The 18,052-nt window shown below is 37.0% G+C and overlaps 3 protein-coding genes across 3 annotated transcripts; 2 read left to right on the top strand and 1 right to left on the bottom strand.

Annotated features, from left to right (window-relative positions):
• Positions 1-365: 365 nt before the first annotated feature.
• On the top strand, positions 366-1,732 carry LOC136799187 (uncharacterized PPE family protein PPE12-like). Its single transcript, XM_067055873.1, has 4 exons — positions 366-429; positions 804-998; positions 1,164-1,328; positions 1,644-1,732. The coding sequence occupies exons 1-4, from the start codon at positions 366-368 to the stop codon at positions 1,730-1,732; spliced, it is 513 nt and encodes a 170-aa protein (XP_066911974.1).
• Positions 1,733-2,047: 315 nt separating this feature from the next.
• Positions 2,048-3,277, bottom strand: LOC136799186 (eggshell protein-like). Its single transcript, XM_067055872.1, has 3 exons — positions 3,265-3,277; positions 2,826-2,936; positions 2,048-2,550 (listed from the first exon to the last, which is right to left on the bottom strand). Exons 1-3 carry the CDS (start codon positions 3,275-3,277, stop codon positions 2,048-2,050), a joined length of 627 nt encoding a protein of 208 aa, XP_066911973.1.
• A 4,981-nt stretch (positions 3,278-8,258) lies between these two features.
• Positions 8,259-17,844, top strand: LOC136799206 (claspin-like). The gene is made up of 17 exons (XM_067055891.1): positions 8,259-9,339; positions 9,711-9,774; positions 9,968-10,076; positions 10,336-10,519; positions 10,906-10,990; positions 11,128-11,307; positions 11,792-12,045; positions 12,438-12,473; positions 12,895-13,031; positions 13,372-13,679; positions 13,890-14,517; positions 14,813-14,995; positions 15,774-16,014; positions 16,311-16,380; positions 16,557-16,630; positions 16,949-17,083; positions 17,191-17,844. Exons 1-17 carry the CDS (start codon positions 8,278-8,280, stop codon positions 17,299-17,301), a joined length of 3,861 nt encoding a protein of 1,286 aa, XP_066911992.1. The 5' UTR covers positions 8,259-8,277; the 3' UTR covers positions 17,302-17,844.
• The last annotated feature ends 208 nt before the right edge of the window (positions 17,845-18,052 follow it).

The raw sequence follows: 18,052 nt of genomic DNA, 5'->3' as shown, positions 1-18,052 counted from the left end.
ATCGATTTATAATCGATGACGAATCGATTAACGATCGATGACAAATCAATTAAATCGATTAACGATAGACCTTTTTTCAAAGAGGTCACCCTGTTCGTTGTTACTAAAAGAGGTAACGAGTGGTAACGAGTGGTAACGAGTGGTAACGACGTGGTAACGAGTGGTAACGATGTGGTAACGAGGTGGTAACGAGTGGTAACGATGTGGTAACGAGGTAACGAGTGGTAACCAGTTGAAAACGGTGGCCCTAAGTCTCCAAATTTGAATTTCTCGATTCTGGTGTTTTTGCAACAGATGCTGATAGCTCTTGAGGTTCTGCAGCAGGACCTGGCAGATCTGGTGAATGTGCAGTAGGAATTGGAGATATGGGGGAATGTTATGGTGGAGTTGATGGATCTGGTGAATGTGATGGTAAAGTTGGTTGTTTGGGTGAGTGAAATGGTGGAATTGATGGTTCTGGTGAATGTGAATCAAAGATTCATGGTTCTGGAGGTTCTGCATCAGGAGTTGTTGATTCTGGTGAATATGCATCAGGAGTTGGTGGTTCTGGTGAATATGCATCAGAAGTTGGTGGTTCTGGTGAATATAAATCAGGAGTTGGTGGTTCTGGTGAATGTGCAGCAGGATTGTTGATTCTGGTGAATGTACAGCAGGAGTTGATGCTTCTGGTGAATGTGCAGCAGGAGTTGGTGGTTCTGGTGAATGTGCAGCAGGAGTTGGTGGTTCTGGTGAATGTGCAGCAGGAGTTGTTGATTCTGGTGAATGTGCAGCAGGAGTTGGTGGTTTTGGTGAATGTGCAGCAGGAGTTGGTGGTTCTGGTGAATGTGCAGCAGAAATTGGTGGTTCTGGTGAATGTGCAGCAGAAATTGTTGATTCTGGTATATGTGGAGCAGGAGTTGTTGATTCTGGCGAATGTGTAGCGGGAGTTGGTAATTCTGGTGAAAGCAATGGCGGAGTTGGTGGTTCTAGTGAATGTACAGCAGGAGTTGGTGATTCTGGTGAATGTGCAGCAGGAGTTGGTGGTTCTGGTGAACGCAATGGTGGAGTTGATGCTTCTGGTGAATGTGCAGCAGGATTTGGTGGTTCTGGTGAATATGCATCAGGAGTTGGTGGTTTTGGTGAATGTGCAGCAGGAATTGGTGGTTCTGGTGAATGTGCAGCAGGATTTGTTGATTCTGGTGAATGTGCAGCAGGAGTTGTTGATTCTGGCGAATGTACAGCGGGAGTTGGCAATTCTGGTGAAAGCAATTGTGGAGATGGTGGTTGTAGTGAATGTACAGCAGGAGTTGGTGATTCTGGTGAATGTACAGCAGGAGTTGGTGATTCTGGTGAATGTGCAGCAGGAGTTGGTGGTTCTGGTGAATGTGCAGCAGGAGTTGTTGATTCTGGTGAATGTGCAGCAGGATTTGGTGGTTCTGGTGAATATGCATCAGGAGTTGGTGGTTTTGGTGAAGGTGCAGCAGGAGTTGGTGGTTCTGGTGAATGTGCAGCAGGAGTTGTCGATTCTGGTGAATGTGCAGCAGGAGTTGGTGGTTCTGGTGAATGTGCAGCAGGAGTTGGTGATTCTTGTGAATGTGCAGTAGGAGTTGGCTGTTCTGGTGAATGGTCATCAGGAGTTGATTGTTCTGGTTAATGTGCTGCAGGATTTGACGGTTCTGGTGAATTTGATCTTGGCATTGATGGTACTGGTGAATTTGATGGTGGCATTGAAGATTTTGATGAATGGTTGTAGGAGTTGATAATTCTGCTGAATTTGCAGCAGGAGTTAATATTTTGATAAATTTTTATTGAATTGTCATTCATGGATGTAATGAAAATACAGTTATGGTAAATCTGAAATTTTTTGCTAGTTAATGAACGTGTTGTTATTACATCCATGAATAACATCTCAATAACAATTTATCAGTATATCAACTCCTGCTGCAAATTCACCAAAACTATCAACTCCTACAGCACATTCACCACAATCATCAATGCCTCTATCAAATTCACCAGAACCATCAACTTAACCATCACATTCACCATAACCATCAAATCCTGCAGCACATTAACCAGAACCATCAATGCCACCATCAAATTCACCAGAACCATCAATGCCACCATCAAATTCACCAGATCCATTAACTCCACTACCACGTTCACCAGAACCATCATTTCCTGATGGATCTTCACCAGAATTAACAACTCCTGCTACATATTCACCAAAACTATCAACTCCACCATTGCATTTACCAAAACCATCAACTCCACCAGTGCATGCACCAAAATCACATCCACCAGAAGCATCAAAGCCTGATGCAAATTCACCAAAACAATAAACTCCACCATTGCATTCACCAGAACCATCAACTACACCATTGCATTCACCAAAACAACCAACTCTACAATCGCATTCACCACAAGCATCAACTCCTGATGCACATTCACCAAAACCATCAACTCCACCATTGCATTCACCATAATAACCAACTTTACCATCACCAACTTCTGATGCATATTCACCAGAACCACCAAATCCTGCTGCACATTCACCAGAATCAACAACTCCTGCTGCACATTCACCAGAACCACCAACTCATGCTGCACATTCACCAGAACCACCAACTCCTGCTGCACATTCACCAGAAGCATCAACTCCTGCTGTACATTGACCAGAATCAACAATCCTGCTGCACATTCACCAGAACCACCAACTCCTGATTTATATTCACCAGAACCACCAACTTCTGATGCATATTCACCAGAACCACCAACTCCTGATGCATATTCACCAGAATCAACAACTCCTGCTGCACATTCACCAGAACCACCAACTTCTGCTGTACATTCACCAGAATCACCAACTCCTGCTGTACATTCACCAGAATCACCAACTCCTGTTGCACATTCGCCAGAACCACCAACTCCTGCTGCACATTCACCAGAACCACCAACTCCTGTTGCACATTCACCAGAATGACTAACTCCTGCTGCACATTCACCAGAATCAACAACTCCTGCTGCACATTCACCAGAACCACCAACTCCTGCTGCACATTCACCAAAACCACCAACTCCTGATGCATATTCACCAGAACCACCAAATCCTGCTGCACATTCACCAGAATCAACAACTCCTGCTGCACATTCACCAGAATCAACAACTCCTGCTGCACATTCACCAGAACCACCAACTCCTGCTGCACATTCACCAGAACCACCAACTCCTGCTGCACATTCACCAGAAGCATCAACTCCTGCTGTACATTCACCTGAACCACTAACTCCTGCTGTACATTAACCAGAAGCATCAACTCCTGATGCATATTCACCAAAATCACCAACTCCACGATTGGATTCATCAGATCCATCAACGCCAGCATTATATTCACCAGAATCATCAACTCCACCATAACATTCACCAGAACCACCAATTCCTGATGCACATTCACCAGAATCACCAACTCCTGATGCAGAACCTCCAGAACCATCAATCTTTGATTCACATTCACGAGAACCATCAATTCCACCATTTCATTCACCCAAACAACCAACTTTACCATCACATTCACCAGATCCATCAACTCCACCATAACATTCCCCCAAATCTCCAATTCCTACTGCACATTCACCAGATCTGCCAGGTCCTGCTGCAGAACCTCAAGAGCTATCAGCATCTGTTGCAAAAACACCAGAATCGAGAAATTCAAATTTGGAGACTTAGGGCCACCGTTTTCAACTGGTTACCACTCGTTACCTCGTTACCACATCGTTACCACTCGTTACCACCTCGTTACCACCTCGTTACCACCTCGTTACCACTCGTTACCACATCGTTACCACTCGTTACCACTCGTTACCACTCGTTACCACTCGTTACCTCTTTTAGTAACAACGCACCCTGTTGAATAATTATGTAGTCCAGCAGAAAAACAATGATAAAACCACGCATAATTATTACAATATGCATGATACAGTAATTATGCATGGCTCTATCATTGTTTTTATGGCTGGACTACATAATTATTCAACAGGACGTCCTCTTTGAAAAAAGGTCTATTGATGACGAATCGATTAACGATTGATGACGAATCGATATACTCGATTGAAATACTAGCTCGATAATGGATCAACGAAGGATCGATACTCAAGACTTTTTAATGGCTGAATCTTCCATCGATCTCCTATCCGGATCGATAAGTAATCCATCGATCACATATCGATCCGTCATCGAGCCGCTCCGATGATCGATCCTATCGAGCGCGGGGGTCTGGTCTAAAATTAGGAGTAGACACCCCTGGAAAGTGAAATTATGAAAATTTTTGCCAGAGTACCATGAAGACGACCCTCTACATGGCCCGGGAATTCTCGGGCCAAAACTTTTATTGGAGTTCACGTAAAGCCCGAGTATGGCCCGAGCTGGCCCAAGAATTCGGGCCGTGTTCAGGCCACGAACGGGCCACACTCAGGCCAATTTTTTAAAACATGATTTAAACAGCTGTGTGTAATTTCAGGACTGAATTTTTTAACATTTTCTTTGAGAAAAACTTGGTTTCTCTTAATTATATTAGATCTATGAATGTTGTAAATTCATATAAATATTACCGTAAGTTGGTCTAATGTCGACCCTACTTTGAAGATAGGAATGATGGGAAGGTGGGAATTTTGATGGAGAAATGTTTATTTCCTCTCTGATCGCTTCACAAAGAAAATTAGTTTCAATCAGCGATTCCGACCTTGCTAATTTTCCTATCTCTAAAGAAGGATGTCGAAATTAGAAGACAGATGTCGACATTAGACCAACTTACGGTAAATGTCTTATTTGGTATGAAAACATAGTTATAAATATACTTAGGGTGGAAATATTTGCTAGTAAACTGGTCCTGGTTTTAAACTGAAGCGTGTCTACGGGAAGCTAGTAAAGTTTTTTTGAGCGATATAAACAAAACAGACAAATCTTATTTTGTACTATTTTGTTGGACTGGACATGCTGAATCAATTTTAACATTTAACATGGCCCGAAGAGGCCCGAGAATTCTCGGGCCATGTCGAGGGTTGTCCATGAAGTCAGATGACTTGCATCAGTGGAGAGAAACTTGCATAGCCATCAAATGACTGACTGATCAAAGAGAACATTTCAAAACAAATTAACTGCGCAGCTCCGCTCGCAGCTCTACTCTATATACCATTTTTGTTTTTAGGCGGGCAGCAGTCACAAATATTTTCGTTTCGCGTTGCCTAACTGACTCTCAAAATTTGAGTAGAATTGAGTCGTTGAGTCAGTAATTTGTCTGACTTTTTCTGTCAATGACGTTTCCTTCGTTCAAAAAATTTATTATTGTCAATTTTTTGCCAGAAATTTCTAGCGTATTCGCAGAATTGTGACTTTGTTTATCATTACATGTGCCATTTTGGGTCGAAGGTCACAGTGTTCAAAGGTTATAATTTGAAACCACCCATAACCAGTTAGTCACACTAGGAAATCTAGTTTTTAGAAAAAACAACATCAGTCATCTACAGGATGTATTTGCACAACAAGTATTAGAGTTACCTGAATCAAGTTCGCAAGACAATTAATTAAAACTTGAAAGTTTGAAACAAACTAAAATGTGCAGCAGCCAAAATCAACCAACCAAAATTTGTCATTCAATTCCAGAGACAGCGCTTCGATTTTTAAGGCCTGGTTTATACGCTAAAGTAAAAATAATTCCGCATATTTGAGGTCCGGCAAAATTTCCGGGAAACAGCCTATCGGGTAGTGCACGGATCTAGGTGGGTTTCGCCTTCCCCGTAGATCTTTTTCTTGGGAAGTTGATCTTCAAATTAGTTTTCAAGGTTGGCTTGGCTCAAATTTTTTCATCTAAGGCTCAAATTTTAGGCAATTTCTCAACATTTTTGAAAATATTAATTTCATTAAAAGGCGCCGGGTTATTTTTTCATGAATCCCTTTAGAAGTTTTGCGCCGCATTTTTTTGCTTGAGAGTCAGGTAAACGATATAGCGCTTTCGCAGCATTAATCTTTGATACGTATTTTGGCGGGACGCTAGTGTGACTAACTGATAACACGTGGTTGTTTTGGCTGCTTGCTGGCTGGCAATTTCCCTCAAGAAAAAACTCCAAAAATGGATGATTTTTATGACCAACCGACCAACTAACTTTTTAAACCCAATGAGGACGCAAAATGAAGATATTTGTGATTGCTGCTTTATTTAACTTTGTATTTTAATGACCAGTCAGGTCATTCATTTGAGGGCTATGTAAGTAAGTTTAACGGCGCCACTGATGCAAGTTACCCGACTTCACAGTAATTAGTTATTAAAAGACTGTTGCCTTCTCCTAAACAACTATTTATGAGATGAGGTACCATCAACTGCTCCAACTTGGGACGATTGGTTGAAACATGGGACTGTTGATATCTGGCCTGTATTTTCACTTACTGTTAAATCTCTTTGACAACTAATTTGTTTTGATAACTCCACCAAGCTTATCAATCATACTTTCTGCCATAACATGTCACAATAACTTTCACTGCTAGCGCGCCCTTTTTAACTTTTTTGTTTTCATTCAAAATGACGGGACACCAATTGGAGAATTAGAGAACGTTCGCTGCCTAACCACCTATCGCCTGATGGGATTGACAAAATAGCGAGTGTGGAACTTGCCGCGCGAGTGACGTCAAACGCTCCATCGTTTTGCCACTAATTTGGTCTTCTGCGTTCCAGACATTCGCGTGTGTTCCACTATGGATTTTTTCATATTTCGATTTAAAAGCCTTCTCGGTGTGAAAGAGAAATTGTGTATTTTTTAATACGCTGAATGATTAACTCAAATCAAATGACTTTAGAGGTTCGGTGAAATGGTGGTCGAGTTGCCGTCCCTTGTTTTGTCAGATAGTCCCAAGTTAGAGCAGTTGAGGGTAAAAAGAGAAGCAAAATACTTCATCAACTTGTTAAAGCTAATATTTTGAAATAATTATGAATGACCTTAGAGGGTTAAAAGGGTTCCCTTTCTGCCTTTGTTTGACTGACAGTTTGCATGGCTCTAGAATTTTTGCTGATGGCGGTTTTTTATAGGTTTGGGATAATTGGTAACAGAAAAATTGCACCCAGGAATGTTGCTCTCCAGAAAATTGCCCCCTCCACTAATTTTGATCACCATTGAGATTTAGCATACAAATTCCAAAGAAAAAAATTGCTTCATGAGAAATTTACCGTCATCTGGACAACAAGTTTGTTTCCATACTTAAACCAAGTTTACCAATCAAACTTTCACCATCTCGTAATCACAACCAAATGTATTTTTAAAGCATTTTAAAAGTACATAATTTGAAGAAGTAATTAACAATTTAATCACACTCACGTTGTTCACATCTTGACGCCATTATTTGTGTTGTTTTTCTCTAGAGACTTGATTAACATGTCAAAGTTACTGAGTGTTGAAAACAGATCTCACAATTTCCCATGGAAGAACAGCTTTTTTATATCTGTGTTTGGACGCTTGAGTGAATGCATGCGATCGCATTTACACGTTTCTCGTTGCAAAGATTTGATTCTTTTGTGGTGTGAAAGCCTACCTGGTGAGAGTAGCGTACTCACATTATTTGCTATCTATGATTCTCGGTATGTTGATTAAATGCCTTTGGAGGTTCGGTGAAATGGTGGTAGAATGGCTGTCGGTATTCTTTAATCAATCTTGAAAAAAATGCTGTTTGCTTAAAGAATTGCTAGTAAAAAGGCTTACATAGCTTGTCCCCCCCCCCCCCCGGGTGACACCTTCCAAAAAAATGAAGAAGCTCTCCATGCAAGGAAATTTTCTGTTAGAGTAGTCTGAGTCAAAAAAAAGAAGAAGAAAGACGTTTATTATTTGGCTTTCTCTCTCTAAAGATATTTCACATATATTTGCTTGCTATTTTGTTCCAAAATCCTTGGTGGGTAGGCATTTTTAAAGGTTGGGGGATGCCAAGAAGGGGGGATCAGACCCCATTCCGCACTATGAGCTTGATGCAAGAATTGGAGAATTCCAATGTAAGGGTAAATAAATATAGATGGTCATGGTTAAAAATGTGATTACATGTGATTGCATGTCCAAAGTAAATAAGGTACAATGATTCACAAGCCTAATTAATTGTTCGAAATTACTATTTAGATGTGCAATGACCAGACACCTTTTTTTTCTTATGCGGAAGCCAGTCAAAGTGATGTCAAACAGTCAGGTCAATAAGGTTAAAGTAATTTTGCATTGTGACCAAGAATCATATTAAATCTTCAATATTATTCAGGAAAAGATAATCAAATAAATATGTTAGACTTAACTGTAAACCAAACAGATGAATTTGAAAATGGTATTAAGATGAAAGAAGATAACTTAAACATTGATGATGAGCCCATTATCAGCATTAAGAAGAAAAGAGAAACAAAGAAACTCTCTTATGACGAAGCGTCTGGAAGTTCTCCGTCGGATAGTGGTGTTGATGATAATGACAGTGACTTTAAACCTGATGAAAGTGAAAAACCCAAAACAAAAAAAGGATCAATGAAGAAAAAGAGTTCACCAAAGAAGCCTATGAAAAAGGCATCTGAGAAAGCAATGGTTGACAAAACAAATGATGGTGGGAAAATAATGGGAGATAGTGAAGTCAGTGGTGTAAGCAGTGATTCATCATCTTCATCCTCTGAAGATGACAATGCTACATTTGCTCAAAAAATTCGTCAAAAACGTCAACGTCAAGATTTGAACTCATCTCAAAACAAAAGCCCTACTGCTACAAGTAATCAAATCACTGAACCAAAGAAAAAGGTTGAATCAGACTCTTCAGAAGATGAGCTATATGACGAGGTTGTTAAAAATATTCCATCTAAAAAAAAGGAAACTGCCAACGCACAGAAAACGAAACCCAAAGTAGGAAAATCTAAACCAAAAAAGAAAATTGTATCAAGTGGAGACGATGATTCTGAGCCCAACCACGATTCTGAGCCCAACCACGATTCTGAGTCCAACCACGAAGGGTCAGATTCAGACGAAATTGTTAACAAAATATCTCCAAAGCGAAAGAGTGTCAAGTCTAAAAAGAAGAGAGTCAAGAAATTTGAATCAAGTGACAGTGAAGTCAATGAAGGAGGTGAACAATCTGAAGATTCATTATTTGGTGACTCAAATTCTGATACAGAAAAGCCTTCAAAAAGGAACAAAAAGAAATCTAAGCGTCAAAATAAACGAAAATCAAAGAGCACGATTCATTCTGACGATGATAATGAGAAATCAAACAACAGTGGTACAGATTCTGAACAGGATGAAAAAGATTTGGATAAAGAGATGAAACACCTTGATCAAAGTGATATCAAACCTAAGAAGAAGAGACAGGTATTATTAATGGTCTTTTGATATTTTATTTTTGGTTTTGAAAATTTTATTTCATTCAATTAGGTATTGCAGGAACTAGACTTAATTTTGATTATTGATTAATAGTTTTGACTATGGGTAAAGACTACCCATCAAATCGAAATTCATTCTCTTCTAATTTTATTGTCTCCGATAGAAGATTTACTTTAACAGTTTGTTTCAAGGGAAAAGGATGACAAGTTACAAATAACACCAAATACAACTGAATACAACACCCGAACCTTGTTTCAATAACTAAGTAATTTTAAGTAATTCTAAATAATAGTTTCCATTTGTAGATTTATGATATTTTTCTCAGAATTTCTCCACGTTTTCCCCATATTTCTATTAAGGCTGCAAAAGAGAGTGAAAGAGCATGGAAAGAAATCAGGAGTGAGCAGCAAAGGTTACAAAGAGGTAAATAATACATTATTTCTTAACAAAATCATTGTTGATAAACATTTTTTGTTGCAAAATTTCCTGGCATCAAAATTTACGTTTCAGGTTGAAATGAAAATGGTTAAATCCAACCAACTTAGATTATAAAAGTTTTTGTGATGCTGATATTAGATGCTACTTTGAACTTGCATTTTTTGTATTTTTTTTCCAGAGAGAAAATGTGAAATTCCTTACCATGAACCAAAAGCCAAATCTGTCAAAGAGTTTTTGAAGCGTGTTCCAAACCTGACATCAACAAGGACATGTAAATCACTTGGAAGGTATTATTGTTTTCATTTATTAAGAATTACATTGTAAATGTGACTCTTCAACCTTAGAATGAATTACGATTCAAAGGAACATGTTTGGAAAATACAGTCTTTTTATTACACATCCTATAATATACCAAAGTATAGTTACAATGATGACGACATTAATGAAATTTAACATCACACTTGATAAGTTTCTCTCTTATTAAATGATTAAATAATTAAATAATAATAAAATAATACAATAAATACAATTGTTTTTCCTATTTAGTGATGGTATTATCAACCTAGCAAATGAAACAGATACTCCACCAAAGAAATCCATTTTCTCAAGCTTTCCCACTTTGAAACCTGAGACCAATGGTGATTTTGAATTTGTCTTCAACGATGATGATGACAATGTAGAATCAAAGAAACAAGCAAAAACTCCTAAACCAGTGACCAATTTTATCAAGGTGCGCTAAAAAATAATTTATGCTATTTTTTCAAAAACTCCTATTATAATTAAAAGTCCATTCTCTTTTTTAAGTGTGCTCTAATTCCTGTTTTGTTTGTCATTTTTCAATGAATGCTTCATTCCTATCATATCTGATCATATTTTATATACCAGTGGAAAAAAAGTGCAGAATACTATAAATTCTTGAAAAATAACTCTTAAAGGATTTTAGAAAATGAAGATGAAAAATAAAAAAGAAGAAAAATGAATCTTACTAATCAGGTTAGAAGGTGCTAGATAGGTTCACCTGCCAGTGCTTCAATTACAACTCAAACCACAATGTTTTGATCATATGGCTGTGATGTTAAAGTCTCCCTCATTCTATCTATTTATATTTTCTTTCAGAAATTTGAAAGACAAGTGAAGACACCATCTTCTGAGAGTAAACAAGTCAACAGTAAAAAATCACCTGAAAAGCCTTCTCTATCAAGTAAGTGGTTTAGTGGCTTCGGTGCTTCAAACTTTCAACCATCCTAAATCAAGCTTATTCAGATTCACTGATATGGCTAAACTTTCTCCAACAATCTCAATCAATGAAATTTTCTATGAATTTTCATTCTTCTCAAGATACTCAACTGAAGATAGACTTGAAACAGAAGATTCGGCAACAACGACAAAAACAGATGGAACAACTCGAAGAAAAACGTAAGAAGTTGGAAGAACAAATTGCATTGGAAGAAGGGGATGAATCGTTTGATGATGCAATCGATGATGAAAGTGATTCGAGTAACAGTGAACATGAGGAAGGTATATTCTTTTCAAGAAGCTCAATAATGATCATGCCTCAAGTGACTAATTTTAGGGATCATTTTAGTTTTGGGGATCATTTATTATTTCCCTATTTTGTTTGTTGAAAAATGCCTTTCTTCAAGGTAACTGAGTTTTTCTGGTCTAGAATATCCTTTATCAGAACATACAAAACCTTCAAATTCAAAAAGTTACATCAAACAAAAAAGCTTCCAAAAAAAAAGGGACCTAATAAATTTTAACGTTTCAAGTTTGAAATACACCCTACATAATTCTAGATTAGGTAAAGTTAGATTAAATTAGATTTTGAATATTTGGCAAAAAGTAAAGGACTTTGCTTCAGGTGGAAATATATTTTCAAAAATTAACAAATGCGAGTAAGGGGAGTCTATTGAGGTCCAAGGGGTAAATAAAAAATAAACGAACAGGCAAGCACCCGAGAGTATAATTTATCTAACATGCAACATAACTATTTTTATTAAAGGGTCAGCCGATGAGGAGATAGAGAAATGGAATCTGGAGGATAATCGAATTCGTTTAGAAGAATCGATAGCGGAAACTGAACAAAACGACAAGAACAAAGAAGAAGAACAACAAAAAGAGGAAAACGATGAGAAAATGGAGACTACAACTGAAGATTCAAACTCTAATTTTGTTGATTTTCAACGTGTACCAACTCAATTATTGAAAAGTGATATCTTGAACTCTACAAGTACAACTGATGGCTTCCAACGAAAGGTAAAAACTTTCTCTTCCATCAGACAGATAACACCCCTGTGTCAGACCTGGTAACACATATGCTCAAAATTTCCTCCCGGGTGGCAAAAGTTACTGCCCTGGTACTGGGAGATTGATTTAAATCAACATTCAATATACAAGGGAAAAATTGCACTCCAAAACTATCCCCACTGGATGTTTATCCCTTATCGGGATTTCGATAGAAATGTTTATCCCCCGTTGTGAAAAAAAATTCCACCGTATCCTTGGGATTGGGGTGTTAGATATAATTGTCTTCTTGAGATAATTTAATATATTTGCATTTGGGAGATAATGTATAATGATCTTCACTTCCATACATATACATAGTTCATACTATTTTATGTTTATGTTTTACTTCTTTTTTTTTCAAGGATTCGTTTTTGTCATTACCCTGTGAAAACACTCAAGTAAGTTCGTCGATACTTATCATTTTCAGAGTTTCATAGGAGCTGTTGTATTCATTATTTTGATACGAATATGAAGTTCTGTTACTAAGCTGGAGACAGGCTCTTAATCCTGGAAAGCAAAATTTTTGATCAGTGTTTTTTTGAATGATACCCTATTGGTAGCTATTAGTACTCAATGGCGGTGTAATGCATCAAAAGCCTTCCTGGTATAGATCTGTTTTAGTTAGGGAAAGCTTTAACACTTCAATGACTTCATTGTGGGTACGACTAAAATAACTTCAATCGAAGATTACAGATATAGCTCAGCAAGGGTTATAAAGGCCAGTGGTCATGTACATGCTGAGATTTAGTGGATAATCTTTGTGTGTCCTGTCAAAATATTTCGTATACTTGGTGCTATAATCGACTCACTATCTTCTAGGACCTTTACAAAGACGACAGTCGAGTTTCATTACCACAAGACTCAGATGACGAGAGTGAAAACGAGCTGGGACCAAATTTCCATCTATCTTTGGACGAAGAGACGCAATACTCTCAATCGCTTTTAGATTCGCAGGGGTAGGTGTACTGAGGCAAATTTATGAAATTCAATGATCCTGGAAAATCGCCAGGAATGTTTTGCCGGGAATGAGAAAGTTCCCTGGAACCTTCTTATAAATATGTAGATGACAAAAGTTTCCAATATTAAAAGATGACGACATTAGAACTCCTTTAATTTGATAAATTTTTCACGAGGTTTAATTTAGCTTTTATTAGCAAAAATAAATCCAGAAAATTTCGCGTCAATCTGATTAAAGTACTCGATTTCTGTCCGTCCAATAGCAAGTAATTTTACCCTAAAAAATATGATTTAGATTTCAAATACTAATAATAATGTTAATAATTTTCCCCTTCTTAGATTCTTGAAGAAAGACAAGAAAGACAAATTCGAGAAACCAAAAGAAGAACATCCCAAATTGTTTGGAAATAAAAGCACAGACGATAACACATCAAACCAATCATTCTCCATGACCCAAATGTTAGGTTTATGTTCTGGTAAATTTGACGATTCAAACAGTATCCCGTTGACAATGTCTTCTTCCAAAGGCTCTAACAATCGCCAACATCAATGTTCATTGGATTTTCAAGATGAGAATGCCAATAATTCATTTTCACATTTCACATTTCGACAAAGCAATGAAGGAGCCACACAGACTCGGGAAAAAGGTACATACGTGCAGATTAGTGTTGGATTTTGTTAAATCTCGAAACACAAATCTTTTTTAATTCAAAGTATCCTTTTCCTATTCTCTCATTGTTTTTATACTCATCTTGGATCAATTTGTTGAATTACAGCCAAATTATATTGACTCTGGATGTTCGTCACTTCTTTTCTCCACTTATTTATATTTATGAATTGTTCTTTTATTTCTTAAGGTCAATCTCAATCGCAATTCAATTTTGCATCTTCGTTCACTGAGAAAAGTCAGGATAACACCGACAAGGAGAAAGAGATCGGAAGTGAAACTAAATCAAACGATGACAACGCCACTGATAACAGCACCAATACGGATATACTGAAGAGTAGTGATAATACAAACAATACTTTTGAAAATAAAGAAATCATAACTACTGATGAAAAGGAGGAGATATCTCTGGACAAAGATCAAGTAGCGGGGGAAGAAAATAATGAAATGAATAAATCAGACAGTGTTGAAAGCTCAGTAGATCTAAATGATAAGAAACTTGGAGATGATAAAACTAAAGAGAATACAGATAATAGAGATAATGATAAAGAAAAAGCTGTTAATGACGGAGATGATAGTTTTCAACCTGATGGAGATAACCAAGAAGACAATGACGGAGATAATGATGTGGGACATGATGGAGATAATAACGAAGATGATAACGAAGATGATGGAGATAACCAAGAAGAAAATGACGGAGATAATGAAGAGGGGGACGGTTCACATTATGGAGAAGATGAGGAAGAGGAAGAGGAGGATTATGAAAAAGAAAATGAAGAGTTGAAAGAATGGAATCTACACCTTCAGGAATCACAAAGGTATGTTAATGTTATTGGAAATGTTCTCCCTTAGAGTGATTCAGATTCTTCCATCTGCAGACGGAAAACCGCGAGATTGAAAATTCCTTTGATTCCGTTTTAATGACAAACCATTATAAAGAAGAGCTTTCGCAAAGTTAGAGTCAAACCAACCTGGTTGCAACACTGTATATTGTACAATCATTTAGTCACTTCATGACTATTCCAACGAATATGCAATGGATTTAAATTTATGAAGCTGAGAGAGACTTAACAGTCAACCCTAACATGAATTCCTCTGACTTTCTTTTTTCAGCAACACCAAGAAAAAATGGAAGAAGAAAGCTTTCTACGAAGATGAAGCTGAGTTATCCGGAAGTGACGTCGGATCAGATGACGAGGATCTGGGCAGTGAATATGATGAATACGAAGTAGACTCTGATATTGAGAATCTCCCCGATGATGAAAAACTAAAGAAACAATTGCATAAAATACACCAGTAAGTAACGTTGTTTTCTATCATCAATAAAATCTTGTCATTATTGTGATCTTTTTGATTGATCAATCTTCGGCTTTTAAATGACCAGCTAAAAATGAAACCATACCTCAGCTGTCTACCCCAAGAATTTCTCAACATAAAGCTCCAGTTACACGGCCTGTTGTATCCCACCCATCGGCAAAATATTTCTAACAAGTCGAATCTGGTACATGGGTTCATTTTATTTAGGATATCACAGCTTGTTTGGGAAAATTCGAATTCTAAGTTTCACTTTAAAGATCTAACTAATGTCTCACAAGGGTTTGTGGATTATTCTGAATAATCAACGGTTAATTATGGATTAAACATTTTCTTATCATTTAAAATAGTTTTTTTGCTTAGGGGCCGTCCACATAAGGAACGCACTAAGGGGAACGGAGTCTTCTAAAAAGCGTATGCTTGCGTACAGGGGGGAGGGGTCAAAGGAAAATGTACGTACGCAGAGAAAAAATTTTCATAGCCCTTTTTTGCTTTTTTTTCGACTTTCATTCTTCTTATACACATCAAGGAAAAGAAAAAGTTTCTTAATAAAGGTCCGAACCAAACGATTTGAATTCGAGATTTTCTTCAACCGAGGGGGGGGGGTGAATGAAAAAGTACGTACTTACCAGGGGTATAGCCATTTACAGGGGGAGGGGGTACTCGATTTTCGACATTTTAGACCGTGCGTACTATGTGGACGGCCCCTTAAAGTAATTTGAAGAAGTAATTATGAAATTGCATCAATCCAAATTTGTAGGAAGAAAATGAATGATAAAGACAAGCACGAAATGCGCTTGTTGCAAGAGCTCTACCTCGAAGACGAATTCGGTGGTGGCGAGAAACGAAAACGTAACTTTCGTTGGCGAAATGTTGACGACAATTTTAACGACAATAATCGTTTGAATAAGGAAGTCGACGAAGCTGATAATTATTCGGAATTGAAAGAACGAAATCAAGAAATGGTGGAACGGAATAAATTTCTTTTGGAAGTCGAAGAGGTAGAATTTATTGCTTACGTTCTTTTATTTGATAATTAAAGGACATTATATTGAACGTATCTTCTTAAATTTGCTTACACAGTATTTTCAAACAAAAAAAAAACTGCTTTCTCAACTTTCGGCACCGGGTGAGTAGAAATTTCGAGAGTCTTTTTTGTTAAGTAAACACTGTTCCAATCCTTTAATTTTCTTAAAGATGGTTTGAATGAAAAGTACTTTCAAACTACAAAATCCCTTCAATTTTCGTTTTATGCTTTGAAGCCTAATAAATTTTTGTCCTTTTTCTTTTTTTCCAGGAGCAGAAAAATAAAGAGATAGAAATTGACGAAAATAGTCAAATGATATTGGACAAAATCCAAGCTTCTGGTACGGTTTCTTTTCAATTTTGCTGATAATTCTCCGTTTTTTTAAACTTTATTCTTTTATTTTTTGGACAGTGATCCAGTCCAGTACTTAAAATAAGACTTGATAATTTTATAGATTTGGAAACCTACCTTTCAAACTTTCAACTAAACACTGTATTTTTTCTTCATAATTTCCAGGAGAAAAACATGTTTCTTCAAGTCAGCCCATTCAAGTTGGTGAAGTTAGTCAACGTGTTCCACTTAGAAGATCTGTAAGTGCTTTGCCAAACATGTTATCTTTTAGGTTCTGTCCCTCTTACCTTTTAGGAAAATTTCCATGCACTATGGCTACAAAGACCTTCAGCCAAAATATTAACGCCGAAATTACCTAAAACTATCTTTTTCTAATTTTTACTAAAAGGCAATAAATCACATGTTTGAAGGGTCATTTACTCAGAAGAAGTTGTCACCCCACCCTGAATGATCTGCAAATTCCTCCTCCCCTAAGCCCATGTGCTGCCCCGAGCTCTATAAATATTATTCCCCAAACTGAAGTTTACTAATTCTGAATTCAATGGCTTCCTTTTTAGGGCTCGTTTCTTCAAAATAAAAAATCACAAAAATTTCAAAAGAACTTGTCGTTACCAAATATGCCCAAGACAATTGGCAAGAAAGCCAATTCGTTTGTTTTCCAAGCTTTAGAAGAATCAAAGAAAACGAAAAAGGTATGTTCGAAATATATATTTTTTATCGTTCGTTCGTTCGTTCGTTCGTTTTTTTTCATTTATTATTTCTAAGATCAATTTTTAATTTTTGTGAATCTTTATCCTAGAATTCGACATCAGATGATAAAATGGCACCACCTCGCAAACGACAGAAAAGCAATAATGATAACCAAAAAGCACCGAGACTGACGGCCAAAAGTATTTTTGCTCTTCTGTAGCCCTCCACAAGACAAAATGATGATTTTTTATACGATTTTGATGTACATATTAATAATAATTTTTGAGAATCGCTATGTTTAAAATTTGGTAGGAAGCTTATGTTTCATGTTTTGATTCTATTCTAAACCACACCTAACCACTCTTTCGGTTTTGTTGTACATATAATTACAAATGGAAATCTCCTTCCATGGTTGTCTCCCTACCTTAAGGAAACTAATTTTCGCCATCGAAAAAAAAAGTCGAAAAAATCGTATTTCGCGGGATTTAATTTTCGAGGTTTTCCCTATTTTGGACTTCTCTTTAATTTTCCCAGGAATGGAAAAAATGGCCAAATTTGTAATTCGAGGATTTTACCTGGTTACCTGATTGTACCCTTATAAAACTTGATAAAACCTGACCAAATTTCATTGTTGTTTTTTTTTTGTAAATATAATCTATATAAATTTAGTTTTTTGAAGTTATTTTAGTCCCATTATTGTTTGTAAAAATACATCGTAACATGATTTTATCTTATGTTTTAAGAAAATTAACTTTTCAACTCATTTTGTCAATCCCCACAATAATGATCTTTAAAATAGCGCTCCGCAACGCAACGCAAACGTCATAATTATTACGTTTCATTTTTGTACAGGTTTCAATCCCACAATCCAGTTCGCCTTATTTTAAAATCCATGCAGGCTGTTACATCTATTTTGTAATTGGATGCATTTAACGTGCAAGAGAAATTAACACAGAGGTTGATGGGGTTGA

Source organism: Clytia hemisphaerica, unplaced genomic scaffold, assembly GCF_902728285.1.
Source record: "Clytia hemisphaerica strain Z4C2 unplaced genomic scaffold, Clytia hemisphaerica genome assembly, whole genome shotgun sequence".
Classification (NCBI taxonomy): Eukaryota; Metazoa; Cnidaria; class Hydrozoa; order Leptothecata; family Clytiidae; genus Clytia; species Clytia hemisphaerica.
This window is presented reverse-complemented; position numbering and strand designations above follow the sequence as displayed.